The following is a 22,427-nucleotide window of genomic DNA, read 5'->3' on the forward strand; positions in this document are numbered from 1 at the left end:
CAAAAAAAAAAAAAAGTTGCACCAAGATTAACCACACTGASAATGTACTTCAAAAAATGCTGCTGCAGCTTTAGGTTAGGACTCCTACTGGCAAAGGCTGAACCACGGACAGAGAACAGTAGCTGAATTTTATTTTTTATGCTGGTTGTTATTTTTCCTTTTGCTACAGCCGAGACCTGAATAGTACAATCTTTTTAACTGTTCAGTCTATAATGTAGATAGAACTACAGGAAACAGAAAAATCTRAAGAATGTCTCTCTTCTGTAGGGAACTACAACTTTACAGTCATTGTTCTTTCAGGGTTCCCATTATCCATTTTCCAAGACAGATGATTTTAAGGGAAGGGGAATATAGATATCACTAAAACAGTCTGAGAAGCATATGARCAAGAGGTATCAGTTCAAAAGTTACTCTTTCCTCCCATTTATATAGAACAGAAACTGCTGAGTCCTGAGAGCAGAGAAGGCAAAAAGACTAGGATTTGTCAAAGTGAACAACRAGAAAAACACCCAACTCCACCAGCCCCTTTACAAGTCCTAGTATASAGGTGAATAAGACAAAATTCCGAGGGAAACAAATACAGCAGAAAGGCTTTCATCTTATAAAGAGAAATACACATCTGGCACTCATCAATAGCAGTACTTACATTACAGCACAAATAAAGACTCCTTAAAGGTAAGTGGAAGTAGGGATAACATCTGCGTGTGCATATACATACACATTCCAGCAAACTAGAGTAGAAATGCTTCAACAGGAGACCTAAAAARTGCCCATCAACAAAAGCAAATAGTGCTTGCTCAGGCTTGCTCAGAACTCCTTGTGTTGTGCTTGCATTGTGAAATACATTTTCAAATGAAGCAGGAATACAACTGTTTTATTCATTAAGAAATACAAAAATAACAAGCAGAAWTCTCATCTTTGAGGGACACATACACCAGGTCACAGCATCAATTTATGCAAACCATGTTAAATAACCCATTGTTGTGTAAACTACACCTCTGGCTAATGTGGAAGACTGAAAATTGAGTGTTACACATTTAATCACCTACTATTAATCCAAGGTATTACCCATTGACAGTTTRAAAAACTATTGAAAATGCCTTCTTCCAAATTGCTCAGAAAGTAAAAGCCTGTAACAATGTAAACCACATAAATGTGGTATGACCTGTTGATTACATGATAAACACTAATCCATAGTAGCTACAACAGGTCAAACAATCCTAATCTAAGGCTTGGATAAACTGCTTTCTATCAGAAACCCAACCCTCTCACAGACTGTAGGAGCAAAGCTCCACTCTCACAACACACCATGTTTTGTTCACATGGGCACATCACAGGGGTGTCCTTCAGGCTATTTTATTAATTAACAATATAATGATTTAAGCCAAACTTTTTCATTTTAGAAAAAACATTCTGAGGTACATAGAAGAAGGAAGCTCCTCTATTTTCACTCCTGAATGGGAGGTTGAGGTCCTCAGCATCACTCCAGCTCAGACCCTTTTCAGTAGCAGTGGGAATGCCATGTTGGGACAGTAGTACCAGCTGACACAGCAGKATAATAAGCAGTTTTTTGAGCTACACCATCTGCTTAGATCTTTCAATGCTAAATGAAAGCAAAATTTTCTTTACAGAGATCTAAGCTGGGGGGGAAGTGGGGGCAGCGGCAGGAGGACACCATAAAGCATTTGAGAACTTTTAGCCATTTTAAGTATTTCTGCTTCACAGGTCATTAAGTCTGTATGTGCAAAGACTCTGGTAGAGCTCAGGCACACCTCCTGTCAYTGCCCAGCTGTGCACACCCCCATCTCCCCACAGGGCTGAGCTTCTGGGAATGGGACTGCAGCTCCCAGAGCCAGTACTGGAGCCTGGACTGCAGCTGCACTGCAGCCCTTGCCACACTCAACACAACCCCAAAAGCTCACTCAGTTCTGGAGGATAAGGACTGTCCACCCAAGTTACTACAGAAGCCTGTAGGGCAAGACACAACTCTGATTTTCAAGTGTGTCACACAATCAGTGACGCACACATTTCCTGCYATCCAAGTTGTTACCACTGTTCTAAACCACCTTCTCAGTACCTAATGTTAAACACATGGGAGGTACTTCCACCGACTTGTGCAGGTATCATTGCACTGCATATACAGGTGTTTAGCATGCTTCTTTTTAATGCAGTAGTAGGCAGTATTATAAAAGTGAAAGTTAGGCTAGTTTTATTAGCCAAATAAAATTTACAAGTCAAGAACAAATTATACCTTAGAGTAGACATGAATACCCATTACTATAAAAAACTGTATGTACATCACAACACACTGAGTTCAGTGACACTGTAGTCTGAAAAGTTTGGTTTGGGGAATTCCATTTTGGTCATGCAGATTACAAAAATAAAAGAACATCTCTGTTTTAAGAAAACTACCACATTTTTACTTYATTAAATGCTGAAGGCAAACTAATTGATCTTACTTTCTATTTCTCACAGGTAACACAAGAATAATCCAACATTTGGTCCTGAACAGAAGGCCATTAAATTATTGAGATAATTTCAGACATAGGAACTTCAGAACTCAACTACAAACTAAGGAACAGCAAAATAATGTTACTTWATTTCTATCTTCATGACTTTCCTAAAGCAACTGTGAAGTCACAAACGTACTTACATGCCAGCTATAACCTTATTTCATCTCAATCCTTCCTACGCACCTCTACAGACAAATCCACCCAGGGGTCAGAAAATCATTAAATACCATTAAAGACAAAAGCGAAGCTTTATCAAAAAATCTCTTATTACTAGGAACTGTACTAGAACCAGGTTTCTATTCCAAGAGAGTCAAGTCACTGTGTCTTTAATGCCACCSAATACAGAACTGCACTTTTCTATTCCGTGGTACAGCCTAGCACTGCTGCCCCTTATCCAGTCAGCACTTACAAGATCCTCTCCAATGCCACCTGCAGGGTCACAAGAAATTCTTGTTCCTGAGAGACGAGAGGTCAGATGATAGCAAATGCCACCTACTCAAGCCACCAGAGAATATTGTTAAACAGGTGACAATCTTTTGAGGGAGACACTAGGCAGCCTACTCCCTAATACATGTGCCATTTCTGGGATCAGCTCTTTTTTTCTAGCACACATTAGTCCTACGAGGACTACTGAACACAGGTAACAGCATGGGTCAGCTCAACAGTTACCAAACTCTCAGATTTCACACGCAAAGTCACTTTTTAAAAAACCTGCTTGTTTCTAGTATCAACATATTCTGTCACAGCACATAACAAGAAAATACCATAAAGCTATAGTTGGTGCACAAACCTTTAGCTTTCTAAGTCAAATGACAAGACRCATCACAAAAGTGGATTTAACCATTTCTCTGCAAACCGGGCTGTCCCTTAATAAGGTTAAGGCAAGTCACTACTGCAAGGGTCTAAATCATCCACCCAAACTAAAACACAACCTAGAACTGAACAGCTCGTTTCAGCAACAAACAGGAAAATTGTGCTGCAAATGAAGTTCAAGGATGACTTACAATGTGCTTGTAAAGTGCAAAGGTATAGAAAATATCAAGCCCAGTGAGCTGAAATAAAACCACCTGAAGCTGTGCATGGACAAGAGCKGGCACTCGCAGTGTTTTACAAATTCAAACTCTGAAACTCAACTTACAACAACGTATGAGTGATGCTGGTGCACAACGGCGACTAACAGGCTTTTGAAATAGAAAAATTACAATATAATTGCAAACAGCAGGTTATTTGGAATCTATCCATAAAAGCTAAGCTAAGCCAAAGAGAACCAGTCCCCCTATAAGAACCATAAATTACCACCATCAGGAAGAAACTCAGCTTAGTTTAAATCCTGATGATATGAAAAAGTTGTTTGTTTAAGCTTACAAAGGTAATTAAGTTGATGCAGTTTCAATTCTAATAGCAACAAAGGCTCATTTCAATTTAAATCATCGTAAGGTTAGATTGATACCAAAGAGTAACAATACCTTGAAATTTCATGCGAAATTTCCTTCAGCCCAGAAGCTGAAGCCCTACACATTTAACTTTTCACTGGAATCTATGAGAACTACACAGCTAATATCTTGCATATCTGGAGCAAAGCAAAAAGCAGCTTTTAGGATGCAGTCCCATGAAGCATCAGCACTCTAAGAGCTTAGAAACCTGAAGTCAAAATAACTTTGTACTTTTTTTAATCCATGCCCACATCATATATACTCTCACTCAAGCATATAAGAATTCAAATCTTTTATTTGATATCCATAAACGTTGCTATTCTATATTTCTATGCAGGAAGGCAGTTTTCCCCTAAAACATTATGCTTTTTAATAAACAACAAACTTTAATTCTATTGCGTGAAAGGGCTACAAATATACATTTTTTAATCAAGCAGACTACACAAATATCTTTGCTTTACAACTAGCACCTAAGTTATACACTTGCTGGCTCAGTTCTCAGAGCTYTTTGCCCAGAGTTTAGATTACCATTTTCTGAAATATGGGCACCTGCAATTATTACTTTTTAAATTACGTGCTGAGGCAGGAATTGCAAATCCWTTCCTTTTTTTCCCCACCCCTGTCAGTATTTAAGGACCCCATCTTTATTCAMATGCAGATATCACTGCACTCTATACCAGTCATCTAGTGGCATAAAATAACTTTCCAAAGTCTGGTATCCTTGTTAGCAAGCSAGTTTTACTCCTGTATTAAGAAGCCCACAGCACGGGGCTGCCATCCTGACGGTAGATGGAGCTGCGAGAGTTCTCGGGGGAACTTTAAAGGACAATAGTTCCAAATGAGAAGGCTTTTAACCCTGGGCTAGGAAGACAAATATACCTTTAATAGAAGGGATTAATGTCGACCCTTTCCTGGAAGGAATCACACACAGACAAACCAAGGACTTGAAAACTAAGCAATACGAAATTCTGAACATTTTATATGAATGAAACACATGCTTAACACAAACTATTTCTTCAAAACTACACAGTACATACGTTGATGGAAAATTCCTATAGAAAAAATTGACTAACCATGTCAGCACGTCAAACTGCCTAGTACAAGACGGTGGATGCACACAAACTGCCAAAGTGAGAACGAGTATTTAAAAAACAGACCACATCCACAGATTAGTATTTCAAAAATTTCTCTGTCGAGTGTTTGAAAGCCACTAGCAAAAAAGTCAGTTAGGACCTTTACTGGCAACAAAATATTTACTACTCTAAGAACACAGAGATTTTAAAGTAGAGGAACACTTGCTTCAAACCTAGGAAAGCCTTAAAACCGTACGGAATTGATCCTAGGAAAAAAAATTAGACGTGTAAAGGTCAATGAACACAATGATTTATTTAAAAAATAAAAAAAGTAAAAACCATTTTTTCCTCCTTTACAGAAATGTTAAAAGTCAGTCATGGGATCCGAGKAGCTTTTGTAGAAAAAAACGTAGTATCCAGGTATCAAGTCCTTACAACAAAGAAAATACCCCTSTAACCCTCCCCAGTTTTTACTCCAGATCAGCAAGACACCTCCCACCCCGCACCCCCCAAAAAACAAAACAAGACTTTTTTTTTTTTTTTGCTAGTATAAAAACGACCAAGGTCCAAGTAATAATAAAAAAATAGAGTCCATCAATGACTGTAACACAAAATATGTGTATGTGRGGCCCAGTCCATCTTCAGAGAGAACGAAGTGGCACAGGCAGTAGAGGCGACCCTCAAGGGGCATTTAGGAGCCGCTCCCACAGCAGGGAGGCATTTAAAACGAGCTGCCCTTCGGCGAATGAGGGGAGAAATCATTTACAAGCTGCCCCGTATCGAAGGGAGGGCTCTCCACGCCCCCCCCTCAATGGGTATGGGAGCTCCAGCTCAGAAAGAGCCGCCCCCGTAGCCTCCCCCACCATAGCCTCCTCTGTACGGTCCACTGTTACTGCGGCCCCCCCAGTTGCCGCCCCCTCCTCCACCTCCTCCGCCGCTCTTCATGGGGCCGTAGGAGGACTGGTGCTGGCTGTAGCTGCCGAACCCGCCGTACCCGTTGCCGTAGTCGCCTCCCCCTCCGCCGCCGCCTCCGTAAGAACCGCTGCCATAGGAGCCGTACCCGCCGCCTCCACCCCCGCCGTAGCCGCCGTAGCTGTTGTAGCCGCCGCCTCCTTTGGAAAGACCGTTGTGATCCCGGTTGCCGCCGCCGCCCCGACCCCTTCCTCCTCCTCTGCCTCCCCGGGAGGGCCTGGAAGAGCCGCCGCCTCCCCCGCCCGCCTGGATGTCCTCCTTGGGYACGGCTTTCTTGACCTCCACACGGTGGCCCTGGATCGGGTGGAACTTGACCACGGCCGCCTTATCGGCGGCGTCGTGGTTCTGGAAGTAGACGAAACCGAAGCCACGCTTTTTCCCGCTCTGTTTGTCGGCGATGATTTCAGCCTTCTCCACGGGGCCGAACTGGCTGAAGTGCTGCACCAGGTCCCCTTCGCCCACGTCCCCTTTGAGGCCGCCCACGAAGAGCTTCTTCACCTTGGCGTGAGCGCCCGGCTTGGCCGAGTCCTCCCGGGACACAGCCCGCTTCAGCTCCACCGCGTTCCCGTCCACCGCGTGGGGGGACGCGGCCATGGCGGCGTCCGCCTCCTCCACCGCCGAGTAGGTGACGAAGCCGAAGCATCGGGAGCGCTTGGTCTGTGGGTTGAGCACGACCACGCAGTCGGTGAGGGTGCCGTAGGCCGCGAAGTGCTCCCGCAGCCCAGCCTCCGTGGTCTGTACGTTCAGCCCGCCGATGAACAGCTTGCAYAGCTGCGAGTTCTCCATGCTGCCGCCGGTGCCGCGCCTGGGCCTGGCGCCGAGACTCCTCCTCCTGTTCGGGGGCAGCTCCGGAGGTTTTTTCCCCCCTTGCTCCGTCTTGCCGCTTCTTCCCCCAGCAAGCAGCGCGACCTCAGGGCTGCGGCGGCCGCCGGCGGTGGCTCCCTCGGCGCGGCCCGGCGCCTCCGCTCCACCTCACCTGGCCGGCAGCACAGTCGGGGCGTCCCCAGTGCCGCCGCTCCCGCGGAAAGGCGGGCGGGGGTGGGGGCGAACACAGGCGCGCACAAAATGGCGGCGACGGATTCTCGGGAGCGCGGCCGGCGACTGGTGCCCACACAAAGGGGCCGCCGGGAGCCCCGCCCCCTGGGACCGCCCCCSTCACCGCCTCAGCCAATGAGAGCCGGGGGCTGGTACCGCCCGCCACTCACATTTAAGGAGCGGRGCTTCGGCCGCGATGGAAATGTACGACGGCCAATCAAAGGGCGCGACCCTCGCAAATGTCCCGGGGTTTGCCGATGACTGACAGGAAGGCCAACCAATAGAGATGCGGGACGCATTCGGCGCGCGCCGGGTGGAGGGGCGGGGCCGGCTGCGCCAATGCGCCGGGCCCGCGGCCGGCAGCCAATGGGACGGCGCCTCCGGCCGGCGCGCGCTCGCTGCCCGCGGCCCCGCCCCGCGGCGGGAGGGGACAGCGCGCGGGGGGCGGAGCGCGCGGGAGCGTTTGAAACGCGGGGACCGTTGGGCGCGCGCCCCCCATGGCGGAGCGGCCGCCATCGCGTGAGGGGGCTCGGGGCCGCCCCTCAGAGCGGGCCCGGCTCGGAGGGAATCCCAGCGGGCTCCTGGCGCAACCTCCCCGCTCCGGCACAGAGCACATGGCACAGGATCGCGGCCAGACCGTTCTGGGATATCKCCAGTGAGGGAGACACTACACCCTCTCTGGGCAGTCTGTCCGAGCGCTCGGTCGCTGCACAAGAAMGTTCTTCCTCATGTCCAGGTGGACCTTCCTGTGATCGGTTTCTACCGTTGTCTCGTACCCTCGTGGTTGGCGCCGCACAGCGGAGCCTGGTCCGTTCTCTCAGCACGGCCCCTTTGGATCCGGACACTCCCGGCTCCCGSAGCGACCGCACGGATCCCGCTCGGGCTCCGCTTCGCCCGCTGTGTTGACACCTCAGCTTCCCCAGACCGTTCCTGACTGCCTTCCCCGGTCTGCCCTTTTCCTGGCTCATCCCTGTCAGCGATGGCTCTTCCCTCGTTTGTGTCCCTCTTCCCCTTGGTAAGCCGCTCCCAAGTGCCCGGTCGCTGCTCACAGGACACTGAGCGGCTGGAGCTGGGGCCGGCTCTGGAGCGCAGGTTTGGTGAGGAGCGGCTGAGGGAGCTGGGGGGGGGCTCAGGAGGCACCTTCTCGCCTTCCACAGCTCTCTGACAGGAGGGGACAACCGAGGGGCTCACACTACTCCCAGGGAACAAGGGACAGGATGAGGGGAAACAGCCTCAAGTTGTGCCGGGGGGCAGTTTGGATTGGATATCAGGAAAGAATTCTTCACGGGAAACACTGTCCAGCCTTGGCACAGGCTGCCCAGGGCAGTGGTGGAATCACATCTCTTGAGGGATTTAAAAGACAGTGCAAATATGGCATTTGGGGCACGGTTCAGTGGTGGCTTTGGCAGTGCTGAGGGAATTGTTGGATCTGGTGATCTTTGAAGGCTTTTCCAACCTAAACGATTCTGTGATTCGTTCTCACTCACTGTTGCTGCTGCTGTTTCCTCCCGTTTCCCAGTCTTCTTTCCAACCCTATCGCAGCCTCCTCACGCTKAAATCTCTCCTTAGCTCTGAAAAGGAGGTATTTTCTCAGGAAAATAATCAGAGCTGTTCATGAGCTGTGACATGACGAATAGTGAAATCATTCTCCTTTTTTTCTCTTACTTTTATAGCACATTAAACATTGCTGYCATGRAGGCTGCAGCACTGCTTTCAACTTRGTGAATTTTTCATTAGAAACAAGATAATTTTTTTCGCTCTTACAGTCACTGGGGTTTATGTTAAAAATTATGCAGGAGCTAGGAATGCCTGCAGTTTTGCATTAGGCACTGTCAGGATGCAGTTCCACAGTTGCCTGAACTGATGCAGCACTCCAGCCCTGCGATCCTGCCTTTTCCCARGTGCCAGCCTCGATGCTTCTGTAAACATACAGCGATCCACTTAAGAGAACTGAAGCAGCCATAGTTTTATCATGAATAAAAGGACTTTGTTTTCAGCTGCCTCAGCTTTCTGAAGCATTTTTTGCACGACCTGCTGGTGCTGGCAGGAGGGAGGAAGCAGAACTGCGACATCCCCCTGACACAGATCAATTGGAAATGCTGCCTGGGAAAGAGACACAAGAGGAACCCTGACTGTGCTGGAAGGTCGGTTAACCACAGCCTCAGAGGAAATCCAGAGAGRCTGAACATGCTTTTGTTTCATAGGCTGTGGTCATCATTAACCAGTAGCATTAATACTTGCAATACAGTCATCTGATTTTATCCAAATTGGATTTTTCTTTATGTTATAGCAAAGTTTACAGTATATAGCAAAGTTTACAGTAAGAGTAATCAATTAAATGCCTGTTTGACAATCACAAGGAAAGTTGTCACGTGTTTAGATCCATTTATCTCAATGCATGAGCTGACTTATCTAGTTTTAGAAGAGAATATGCCCATAATGCGACTGAAATATTTGTTGTTTTAAAATAAACAAACATATCCTACTCTATTAAATAAAAATCTTCTTCCCARAGGCCATCTGCAAGCTCCACATAATTGCAGGAAATACAAAACTCTATTTTGCATACTAGTTATTGTAAGAACTGTATGGCCCTTGACAAGATAAATTAGTATGTGTCATGTAGAAAATAATCCACAGGAGTTTTATAGACTCATAGTAATTTAGAGCAAAAAGAAGGAAAAATTAAGAGGAGCTAATTATGGCCTCAACAGATAAAGGAAACAAAGCTTGTTTACAGCTCACCCTCTGTCCCTGAAAGCAAGATAGACAAGTAGGCCARGGAAGAGATCAAAGAAAAAAGTCACTGCTTGCATCAGAAGGAGGAGATGAGGGTTTTTAAGACGTGAGTAAAACAGTAGGAAAAATCAGCCACTGACTCAATTCAAGTGTAGCTSAAATGTTTCCTCCTCATTTTCACTTTTCCCGGGTTGATTAAGGAAATCAAAACGCCTTTAAGACACACATCCCCATATCTTTCAGGTGGAAATGTCTCCTCTGATAATATACCAAGGCCAAACTGCACTTGGCCTAGTGTCCTGTCCTTTTGTGCACTTGCCTTGTCCAGCTGCCAAAGTGACCTCGTGTCAGTCACACCTTCACTCAAAATCCTGCTCAGAGTCCAGTGCCCACTCTGGAAGGGCTGAGAGCAGTGTGCACCTCTATGTGTCCTGACACATCCCACCCAGCTCTGAGGATGCAGGATTCCTAAACAGCTAACCCTCACCTTCTGCAGATCCCACAGACCTTCATTCTTCCCAGGACATCCGAGCTGTCACCGAGACTCCAACCAGAGCTCTCCAGTTCCTGTCAGATTCACGCCTGGTGAGGCAGAGTCACCGGATCTGTGCAGCAAGTCGCTGATTTATACACATTCCTGGGAAAGAGGTGCCTTTCCATGCTCCTGAATTGTGCCTTTTCCCTGAGAGAAACACAGGTGCTGCCACAATGAGAGTGCAGAGCCAGAGATGAGTCTCACTGTGAGATGTGTACCAGRCAGAGCTACAACAGCTACAGCAGCTTCGCCACAGAATTTTTAAACGCCTTTTTGCTGCAAATGAATAAATGCATAATACCATCCTAGGGTTTTAAAAATTCTTAGGAAAGCAGCATGCAAAGGAAATTTATGCTTTTCACTTCTCTTGTAGCATGACGTTTTATCAATTCTGATAGCAGCCTATAGAATTAAAAAAAAAAATCATTATATAAGCAGCTGAAGTTTYTAAATTTAGGTGCTTTTTCAGAGCAAAACTCCATTTGTATCATTACCTAAAGGGAATGTGTTTCTCAAACCAGAAGCACTGGCCAAATAATTCCCTGTGCTAAATGTCTTCATGGGACATTTTAATTAGTGTTAGAAAGAAAGAAAGCCACATCATTTTCATGCATTCACCGTTGTTATTCAGAAGAAATTATATTACCTAGAGTCCACAGGGGGGCATTACTGCTTAAGAGATTGCAAATCAGAGACATCTGAACAGTCCCTTTCCAACACGACTTCCTGTTACCATATATTCTTAATAAAAGCTGACAYAAAAGCAATTATTAAGGACTTCTTTATATCATTTTTATCATTCAAGAAACACARCCTTGTCGTGCTATTTAATGGGTCCAAACTGTCAAGATGGAAAAGAAATAATAATGTTTTGGAAAAGAGCATGAAGGGCAATAGAAAAAACATGAAGTCAAAAGTAGCTCATAAGTTATAAATACTTTATCTAAACCCCCATCTAAACACCAAGTCATATCCTTTTTACGTGTTTCAACCTCTTTAATGTAGTTATATCTGTTGTTTCCACAGTCAACAGGCATGGATGCGTTAAAAAAATTAGGTATATCACTTGGATTTTTAATGAGTTTAAGTATTTTTTTAGTGTAGTGCAATGCTGTAGATTTAGGTCTAGTTTTACCCTTCAGCTGGCAGAAATCGTTTCAGTGAGATGTTACTGGACATTTGAAAGCCTCACCCATACCCAAATCAACACCTCAGGCAGAGAATAATTGTACAGCTCATGGAGAAGCATTTTGTGTAAAAATGCAGCAGCACAACGAGCATTCCCAGCCTAGCATCTTGCTTTAGYTACAGGTGTGAAAACTTCCAAAAGATGCACAGCTATCCTTGAAAGAGCTCTTGCTTTTTTGACAAAAGTTTATCTTTCACTCTGTTCTGCTGTTTGTACTTTAATCTGCATAAACATCAAACCTGTGATCTTAYTTTGGAGACTTTCATGAATTAGTACTGATCAGGAGAGGATTTTTTGTTGAAAAAGATTAAAAAATACTGAGAGGCAACTAGATAGTCTTTTGCCTCCCTAAAGTCTGAACATGACACTCCTCAGGATAAAAATCTCTACCCTGTGTGAATTCAGATGGAGAATAAAACACTACCCCTCTCTTGTATTTGCTTAATGCAAAATAAGATAACCTGCAGATAAAAAGGTAACAGAATAACCTCCAGGTRCTATTTCTTCAGTAAGTAGGATCAAAGTTTATCTGCTAAACAAAATCTTCCCCRAGCCATTTTTAAGGGGAGTTTGCTGAGGAGAGAAACACACCTTTGTGAAGGGTGAAGTGGAAAGTCATCAGAGAATTGAATTTGCATCCTTTTCTTTGGACTTAAGTTACCATTTTTCCTTAAATCCTACCCACCCTTCTCTTCCCTCTGAAGTTCAATTTCTCTTTTCCTCTTTCATCTGTTCACTCTTCTTTAATAATTCATTATTTCCTTTCTTCTCTTTCCTAAAATTTTATATAAAAGCTGGCCATTATTCGAAGTGATGGGATGAAAGTAAGGCAGCAAAATACAGTCTCAAAAGTCAAGATTCTTGTGAAGGATCAAAGAATGTAGCAATGTGAGAGGGAAGAACTTTCACTGAGACAGACCAGRATCATAAGTTCTGACAAAGGAACACCTGGAGCTTGCAACAATCTTGGCCATGCTCTGATCTTTTTTTACTCACAAATTTTTCATTATGTATTTTMCAATCACATTAAAATCTACTTGCTTTTCTTTTTTTCCCCTTAGCTATTCCTAGACTCCATCTATTTCTCCTTCCACAGAACCTCTGTGGGGTGGGTTTGTGGTGCTTTTGCATGACTGACATTAAGCTTTGTTTGAGCACAGCAGGAAGAGTTGTGCTGTAAAACTCAGTAAGTACCTGCCTGAAATTAGCTGTAAGACATCCATGCTATTCAAGAAATTTTAAAATGAGGTGTTGTGAAGTGAGACTTTCTAGACAGAAAATGGCAATCTAGAATTCAGCTTTTTAATTCAGAAAATCAAAACTCTTATTACAGTTTGAAACATGCTGAAAAAATGAAACAGACTGAGATTAATGGGAAAAACCTTTTGATTATTGAAGTATTTGTTAATTGACAATTACGGCATTGAAAGATGTCATACCTTGAGAACAGCAGGGTTTGGTGGTCACAGTGTCGCTATAAAAAGATTCTTGAATGGAAAAAAACAAACCAGAGATACAAATYGTCATATTCCCCCCAAATCTGTGAGCTATTGAAATAATTAATTTTTTGGCAGAGATGACTTTTGGTAGAAGGGAGTTGGAGAAGTTCTAGAAAGCTACAAAGAATTGATTCAGGGTTTGGAAAGTAGAATCTATTATAAAATACGAATTTATGCAGTCATAGTCCTCTTACAATTACTCACTCATATTTTATCTCTTTTCAGTAACAAAAGTAACTTGAGTGACCCAAAAAATTAAGGTGCTAACCTTCCAGTCAGGGATTATATTCATCTCCATCTTAGCTCTGTGCCAACTGAATAAAGTGCAGAAATTAGCCAACAGTTCATGGCATGACATAATTTTAAAAATTAATATGTTATTGTAAGTAACTCATTCATAGTTAAATCAGATTTTAAAACAGTTGAYTTTTCATTCTAGTCATGTGCTAATTGAGTATCAAAATTGAGATCAGAATGAGGAATCAAGAATATTGCAAAGCTGTTCTCTAGAGCTATGCAGTATAATGGAGTGAACTACCTCCAGGTAGTGAACACTAATTATTTTTGTGGTAATTATTTCCAATTAGGAAAAAAATTCTGAGTCGCAGAGCAGTACTCCAACTTACACATATACATTTGTGGAAAAGAATTCATAGTGCATACTTGCCTGTTGCTAGTTATAAGCTGTTTACTGAAAATCCCTTACTGGGGTGTTGATGTCTCCACAGAATAAGAAAATGTGAGGGGAATGTGTTTTTCCTCCATCACAGCACATTATCTTACTTTCATGGCATTAACCAGCACATCCAGTGCTAACATATGAGATTCTCAATTATTCCTGTTTATTTTTCTGTGCCTCTTTGAAGTGCTATAAAGAACAATACTTATTAGGATGCAATAATCCAGGAGAGAGACTTGTGGATGTTGGTTGACAGAAGGTCTACATGAGCTGGTAACGTGTGTTTGCAGCCCAGAAATCCAACTTTGTCCTGGGCTCATCAAGAGCATTGTGAGCAGCAGGATAATGGAGGTGGTTCTCCCCGTCTGCTCCACTCTTGTGAGATCCCACCTGCAGTGCTGCATCCAACTCTGCAGCTCCCAGGTGAGGGTGGGGGTCTGTTGGGGAGAGTCCAGTCCATGAAGTTTGGAGCAACTCTGCTCTGGAGACAGCCTGAGGGAGCTGGGAGGGCTCAGCCTGACAAGGGAAGGCTCCAGGGAGACCTCAGAGTCCCTTCCAGTGCCTAAAGAGCCTCCAAGAGAGCTGGAGAGGGACTGGGGACAAGGCCTCAAATGACAAAACAACAGGGAATGGCTTTGTTGTGACAGCAGGCAGGGTCAGATGGGATATTGGGAATAAATTCTTGACTGTGAGGGTGGTGAGGCATTGGAACAAATCACCCAGAGAAGCTGTGGCTGCCCCATCCCTGGAGGTGTCCAAGGTCAGGTTGGATGGAGCTCAGACCAGCCTGATCTAGTGGGAGGTGCCCTTTCCCATTGGAACTGGATGATCTGTAAGGTCCCTTCCAACCCAAACCASTCTGTGATTCCAGGACCCTTCAGGTCTTGGAATCAGCTCTTGGCCAATCTGCTGTTAAAGAATTCCTTCACCTGGGAAGCTGAGAAATCGTACGTCTACTAAATCTTCCTTTCTGAAGAAGGGACTACAACAGCAGGAGCAAGGACTGYTGAACAGTCACGTGGGAGAAACAACTAAGCAAAAGCAGAAGTTTAAAGTGATAAACCATTAGCAAAGATTCCTGCTGGCCAAGGAATCATATAAAGCAAAAGAGAACTCAAAGGACTTACATGTTAGAGAATTTTTCACCAATAKGCTGTTGACAATGCATCACAAGTTATTACAAACTTAAAGTTGAAAAACCTGCCTATTATGGCACTTCACCGTCACTTAACACTGAGCAATTTAGAAATAACAAGATCACTGATAAAAGGTAAATAGACTTCTGCTGTCCATTAACAGATCCTCCAGCATTTGTCTGAAAACTAGTTATATTGTGATCCCTCCTGCAGAGCCATGGATCCCACTTAGCATACAAACCTTTGACATGAGAATTAAACACACCAAGAGCAGCTACAACCACAAGCCTCTGGTGCTGGATGTGATCTAATTCACAACAGATTACAACACAATTAAATCCACACAAAGCAACAGTTTGATTTGACTGTAAAACCAATGGATCACATGTTAAACACTCCAATTTTTCCACAAATGAAGGACTACAGAATTATATTAGAAACAGAGGCATATGTAAATAAGCACATGACCTTTGGAATTTATAAATAGAATCAGAACATCTTTTAATTTTATTGACTCTTTCCCTTCATAAAAAGATAATGCATTTTTATGTCTTGTTCTGATGCTTATCTATCACATTGCATGTTCAAGTCCTGATTAACTTCCTGGGGTTACAGTAAAACCAGAATTTCTAAAGTACTTTGTCAATACTTTGTTTTTATAGTAATTTTGACGTCATCAAACCCAGCAAGTTCTAGGAATGCTTTAGAAAAATATATTCATATTGCTTGATTACAACATTTTTGGTTATAATTTAAAAGTTTCCAGACCACACCGGCCTGGTCTTATTGCTAAAAAGCAATRGGTTAAACTAAAGAGAATGAAGTTTTAAGGGGAGGTGTTAAGGCAGTCTTGCTAGCAGTAAATTAGGCACTTGAATACCTAATCCAGGATTACCACAGATGGTTTAAAAACAATCTGGACTGACATGTAATGAACAGACACAAATATATGAGAAGCAGGAGGTTCATCKGGCTGATCACAGAGGCTCCCTTCACCTTACACCTATTTCATACAAATACTATAGCAAGACAACCAACAATATTTTTAAATAATTAGTKCTAAATTGCACTTCAGTACAGCATCAGTATTGCTCATCCCAAAAATCCTACTGYTTTTTAAAAATCATTCTCTCAAAAAAAMCAGACTGAGATAGTGGAAGTTAAGTGGACCCAGGTACAAATTCAAGAGTTTAAACGGCATCTTACCAGATTGCAGGTCCAAAGAAAAATGGTTCCTTTCCCACTCCATAAATGTTCATTCTTAATGTTTAGAGAAGAAGATGGATGCTTAATTTTATAAACAAGTGACTACAAAATGTATTAACTTTTACTGAAAAAAACAGTAATAAAAGTAAGAGCTCTTTTCACTAAGTGTTAGTGCAATGTGCCATGCTTTGCTTTTCAGGAGTATTTTTTTAATCTGTGGAGTAKAAGCTAAAATATCAATTTATAATGAAAAGCTGATTATCTTAATTGCAATAAAGCAAATTGTACACTTAATAGGATGTTCATGCTTTTTCCAAGCAGCTTATTGTATTGTCATATCAGTTAAGAAAGCAATATGCCATCTGCAGATGTTTATGTATGAAATCCAGCAGAGGGAAAACATTTGAACTACGGAACAGATTAAATAATTGAAAATGAAATTGCATGATAAGGTGTTTGACAGGGTGGAGGGAAGCAGCACAGTGGAGGAAAATCCATCCCCATGACTACTGGTCCTTCCTCCTCCCTGCTCACTGCTGTTCGCCTTTTCTTGGATTCCAGAGCTTGTTTTATTCCTCAGCAGCCTTCCTACAGCCTGGCAGATTCAGTACTGTTGGAAATTGTGGTTCTGTGGCTTGTTTCAGACAGAGAAGAAAGAAGAGTTTAASTATCGCTTTAGGAGAGATGGCTTTGCTCTGGATTCTTTTATACAGAAAGAAGATGTGTTTGCTGGCTCTGAGAGAAAAGGAAAATTGTTAAAGGCAGTGTGGATATGACTTGAATTTTTCATMAGGTAAGAAGTCAGAAAATGCATAGAACTGTGACAAAAGTTACCTAAATATCTTTTAAAGCATGATTTTATTCTCTACAACCTATATTTAAAACTGAATGTGATTTTTTCTCAAAATTTTATCTATGCAATACTCAGGAACTTAATAAACAATGTTGGTAATTGAAACATTTACCGGTCACCTTGAAAGGATGGGACTATTCATCTTTGGCAGAGGTAAGATACTTAGGAAAGAAAATCTTTCTAAAACTCACTTTATTTTAGACCTTTATTTTGTTTATGAATGTTTCAGAAATGTTTCTGCAGATAGAGGAATGAAATACCTTGGCTAATGGGGTTGTAATAACTTACAGCGTTAAACTCTTAGTATGGTAGACAATCTTTTCCAAAATGCATGAATTAGGGGATGACGTTATTAATTCTTTTTTATTAAACACTTTAATTCTGACATCAGCTGTAATTGAGGTTCAAGGATGCTGATTCCAATCACATTTACTTATTAGATTAAAAAATGCCAGTATGTTTTATAATATTCAACATGCTGCAGTAAATACTAGAGTAACTTATTTTTTTTTTAATGCTATGAAAACTCCAGATGTTTACCAATACAGGTGTAATTGTTTTATTGCCRAGGAAATGTTTACATGGCCTTGCAGAATGGTGTGTACTAAAGACTGCACTCTTTAACTCCCAGCACAAAACAAAGAGTGAAAAGAAATTACATATTTTCCTGAGCAAAGGACAGTGCAGATTGAGAGTGTGCCTAATACTGATGCAGTGAGTGAGCTGATTAGTGCAGGGACTTTTCCCAAACARAAAATGCCAAAGAAGCCCCACCACCCACCCTGAATTTCTGGGAGAGGACATTCAGACCTTGCTATCAAACTGTGTTGTGCATCCATGGATAAATAAGCAAGCTTAGTAAATAGTGCATAAAATATTACAAACTTGGCTCAGTCTCATGGCCTTTTGAGTCCCCCACAGCTTCTCCTGCTCACATAAAAGTCAGGGAAGAGCAGAGTTTGTCTTTGAAGGTATCAGATCTGTGCCAGCCAGGTGAACACCACAGGCACTGCAAAGAGAGAGATCATCCTTGGGGTAAAGCRGCCAGACTTTAGATCCCCACACTTTTGAAGTGGCAATAAATCTCATTGGGCAATGACTGCCACTGTTGGTGGTAAATTTACATTTACTGCMCTCCCAGCACATGCATGCTTTGGTGTGACAAACCCAGCCCAGGGAAAGTTGGGTTACAGTGCATTCCAGGAAATAGGTGGCCTGAAGGTGCTGTTTCCCAACCACAACATCGAGTTCTGCAGGCTGTGGCTGTGTTAGAGTCCCAATCCCTGCCCTTTCTCCTGGATTCAGTAGCAAAAAAGTTTTTGGAGGCTGGTGGGTACACAGAGGCATTCCCAGCTCTTGCCTCTTGCCCTACTGGAGTAGGGACACCTGCAAGGGACTGCAAAATAGATCTGAGCCCCTAAATTTTCACAGCTTTTGCAGCAGGATTGTAGAGTTTTCCATGCCATTTCTGCAATATAGCTGTGACCAAACCAGGTACATTATTTAGGGAGATTACAGGGCTTGATGTTAGCCCTGACCAGAAATTAAGTCGTCTTTGGGACATCAGGGCCACAGAGTCACATAAATCTACAGCCACTTCCCACTCCAACATGAGCATGCTGACTGAAAAGAATATTTTAACTAGAATGAGAGTGGTAGTAAGTGCTCCAAAGGCAAGCATGGTGGTGTTTTTTGGAGTTTTTTTAGAAGCCTAAGTTGAGCACCCAAACTAATGGCCAACAGAAGTATCAGGATAAAGCAGTCCATCATATAACTCTGGCTGGAATATTCTTTGAGCRTTGGTGGGAAAACAACTAGAGAATCATAATTCCAGTTTAACCCTGGATTTAGTGCTTAATTTTGTACAAGCAACCAAACTTTTTTCACTCCTTAAAGATTAAATAATGGCAATAATTTCTATGAAAAGGTTGACAAAGTTCCTATACATAAGTGGATTGTTTCTGTTAGTAGCAAAACTTCTACCTATCCCTTCTTTTTGTGTATCATCTTTAACTTGCCATTGCTCCTTCATTTTCTTTTCTCCACAGGCTCTCAACACCATTACTAGAGTAAAAGAATGATCTCCCTCCAGCTAGTTTTCCAATAACTTCTCAAGAGAATTAAGGTGAGTTAAAGTTGATTTTTGAAAGATATATGTGTAGAGCATACAGCCATCACCCATTTTAAAAATTTTCAAGTAGTTCTTTTCATACTTCCAATTCCTTTCCCAGGCTGGAAACAATCCCTTTCTGGCCTGAAAGCTGATGAGCCTTTAAATGAACTTTTGCACTCAATGATAAATTCAAACTCATCAAGATACTCTGTTGAACCTAAYTWTTCCCATTAATATTAGTTTTAAAASCACAGAACTGTGCTAATACCAGATTTTTTTTTTTTTTTTTTTTTGCTTGACTCCTGTTTAAGTTAGAGCTGAAAGAAGAAGAATTGTCTGTATAACTACAATGTGAGCTTTGTTTGGTTTATATTGCACAGGTTAGATTTGGGGAAAAGGACATACTATCTTCAATGCATCAGCAGAACAGGAAACTCCATTTCAGATATCATTCATAGAGGTTTTGAATACCATTTGAGCTCAAGCACACATAATTTTGATTCATTCCGGAGGCTTTCGTGTGTTAACTCACATTGCTTTGTAATTCTAAAGAAAATGAAATTGTGGTGTCTAAGCTAGCAAAGTGATGGCAGAACCCAATTCTTCTTTCCTGGTAATACAAAGCAACAGATTATCCTCCTTGGAATCCATTAAACCTTGCTAAATCTTCAGCAGAGACAGATCATAAAATATTTTATTCTGCTTTGAAAAATCTCCACGCAAAGTATATTCTAAATAATACAAGGTTTTGTCCATAGGTTGGAAGATGCTTCACGATGGATAAAGCCATTCAGCATCCCAGTGAGATCCTGTCTAATCAAACTATCTCTAACATTAGCTTTTCTCAGTTCCTRAACTTTGACACATGCCAACTTTCCTTCCTCGCAGAATTCTTGCTTATTACAGCTTACACATTGGTTACTCTAGTGGGGCTTGTTGGAAACCTTTGCTTAATTATTATAATAAAGAGACGGAAAGAAGCTCAAAATGTTACCAACATTTTGATTGCCAACCTCTCTTTATCAGACGTCTTGATCTGTATCATGTGCATTCCTGTCACAGTTGCATATACCTTAATGGACCACTGGATATTTGGGGAAGCRATGTGTAAAATCGGCTCTTTCATACAAAGTTTATCTGTCACAGTCTCCATTTTCTCACTTGTACTCATTGCTATTGAGAGATATCAGTTAATTGTGAACCCACGTGGCTGGAAGCCCAACATTTCACATGCTTATTGGGGAATTCTTTTCATCTGGGGGCTTTCCCTCATCATATCCACTCCTTTTTTAGTATTCCACCAAATAACAGATGAACCCTTCAAACATCTGTCTTTCTATAGTGATTTCTACAAGAACAAGGTTGCTTGCATCGAAGCATGGCCATCTCTTACAGAGAGACTGATTTTCACCACCAGCCTGCTGGTTTTCCAGTACTGCTTCCCACTGGGGTTTATTTTTATCTGCTATCTCAGGATATTTGTATGTCTTCGAAGGAGACGTGGTAAAATAGACAGGATGAGAGAGAATGAGAACAGGCTGAGTGAAAACAAAAGGATTAACATGATGCTGGTGTCAATTGTTGTGACCTTTGCAGCTTGYTGGTTGCCTCTCAATATATTCAATGTGGTTTTTGACTGGAACTACGAGGCACTAATGAGCTGTAACCATAACCTGGCATTTACAATCTGCCACCTTGTGGCCATGATCTCAACATGTATCAATCCCATCTTTTATGGGTTTCTAAACAGGAACTTTCAGAAGGATTTGGTAGTTTTAGCTCACCACTGCAGATGTTCAGCATCACAAGAGGAATACGAAAATATTGCCCTGTCAAATCTGCAAACTGATGCATCTAAGGGATCTCTGAAGTTAAACAATCCCCATGTGGATATATAAAATAAGCCAACAGCAGTTTCCAGAATTTGTATTTTGTTCCAGATGGCCTCTTTTTGCAGGTCTTGGTCCTGTTTCCACCAAGTTTAGAGGAAATCTTTCCCATTAAGTTCAGCAAAACCAGGATTATGCTCCCATGGGCATACTCTGAACAGGTACTTTATGATAATATTAATGATATTAAGCCACTTCCAAGAGTCCTAAAGATCAATAATAATGAATTATAAACAGTATTAACACATTACTTTTTTAATCCACAATTTCCAAGTCACTGGCATACYACCTTAGCACCAGTGTGAACAGGCAGTTCACACTGTAAGAAAGGCCCTTGAAGTTATCCCAAGACTTCACCACCTTCCTTTCAGCCCCCTCATGCAGTTTGCTTTGGTTTAGTAGCAGTTCAGCCCAGAAATTGTATTCTAACAAGGAAAAAGGCCAGAGTTGGAWTTTTWTTTTTTTTAATGAACACTAAAATAGGACCCATTTGATGTACTGCAAGCTCTACTCAGAATGATTTTTTTCAARATGAAATACATATTTAGCATTTCTCCTAAAAGCATTGCATTCTCCAAACCACCAGTAAAGACCATTGCTTTCTCTCTTACCATCATCTCTGGTCCTTGCAACAGACCTTTTAGAATCTCCATTATTTTTTAAAAAAGCACACTATGAATTCAGAGTAAATTTTGGTTCAGCTACTTACTCAGTTTCTCTTTGAGTAGAAAATTCTGTTTGCATTTTAGTTTCAGCAATATCTTTCCACCCATTTCTGCACTAGCAAGAGGACACACTTGAGCAGATGTGGTCATTTCTGTCCACAGAAACACATTTTGAAAATAATTCCTTCTGTAACATTGTACAAAGAAGCCTAAAGGTATAATACTGAACACAACTTTTCTGGAACTAAAACATTTTAAAAACCACTTTCCASTGTGGCCATAAAAGTAGCCTAACTTATTCTTCATCCACGATATAATGACAACATAAATAATCAGTTAATATTGAGCTGTTTAAATACAATRTTTAGAATACTTTAATCCAACAACTCACCATACTTCCTCTTGTTCAAATTAAATATAATTTATTACTTGTGAAAAAAGCCCCTTCTTTTTTTTTTTCCTTCTGGGATTCAAGAACTCCTGTTTTAACACTTGTACATAAGATTCCTTGTACAGTATTCTTTAACTTWAGCAATTTATCAATGCTTCACTTAAGCAAAAAAGAATTAACATTCAAATGACAGTGAGCTCCTKGAACACTCAGCTGTGGTGAAAATCACCTTAAGGCTGTAAAGTTCTCTTGGAGAGGGAYTTTAGGGTCCGTAGCCATGGACCTKAAGGATTCCTTYGGGTCACAGTTYTCTTGGTACAGCAGTAGTTCTGCCTGTCTGCACCATTCTGCTCATCAGAGGAGCTCTGCCAGAAGAGCCTCACCTGCTCAGGTTTGTTAAGCATCCCTGATTCAYACTGAGATAAAAGGCCTCAGTGGAAATCTCTGAGTGATTGAGCCCATAAAAGTCATAAGGGCAGCCCCATCAAAAGAGCAAGAATGGCAGAA

At 42.1% G+C, this 22,427-nt stretch overlaps 2 protein-coding genes across 2 annotated transcripts; one reads left to right on the plus strand and one right to left on the minus strand.

Annotated features, from left to right (window-relative positions):
* Positions 1-5,312: 5,312 nt before the first annotated feature.
* On the minus strand, positions 5,313-7,113 carry HNRNPA0 (heterogeneous nuclear ribonucleoprotein A0). Its single transcript, XM_057373700.1, has one exon. The coding sequence runs from the start codon at positions 6,775-6,777 to the stop codon at positions 5,851-5,853; it is 927 nt and encodes a 308-aa protein (XP_057229683.1). The 5' UTR covers positions 6,778-7,113; the 3' UTR covers positions 5,313-5,850.
* A 12,638-nt stretch (positions 7,114-19,751) lies between these two features.
* Positions 19,752-20,873, plus strand: LOC130577978 (neuropeptide Y receptor type 6-like). The gene has a single exon (XM_057373727.1). It carries the CDS (start codon positions 19,752-19,754, stop codon positions 20,871-20,873), a length of 1,122 nt encoding a protein of 373 aa, XP_057229710.1.
* The last annotated feature ends 1,554 nt before the right edge of the window (positions 20,874-22,427 follow it).

Source organism: Malurus melanocephalus, unplaced genomic scaffold, assembly GCF_030028575.1.
Source record: "Malurus melanocephalus ecotype Western Australia unplaced genomic scaffold, MMel_1.1 scaffold_205, whole genome shotgun sequence".
Lineage (NCBI taxonomy): Eukaryota > Metazoa > Chordata > Aves > Passeriformes > Maluridae > Malurus > Malurus melanocephalus.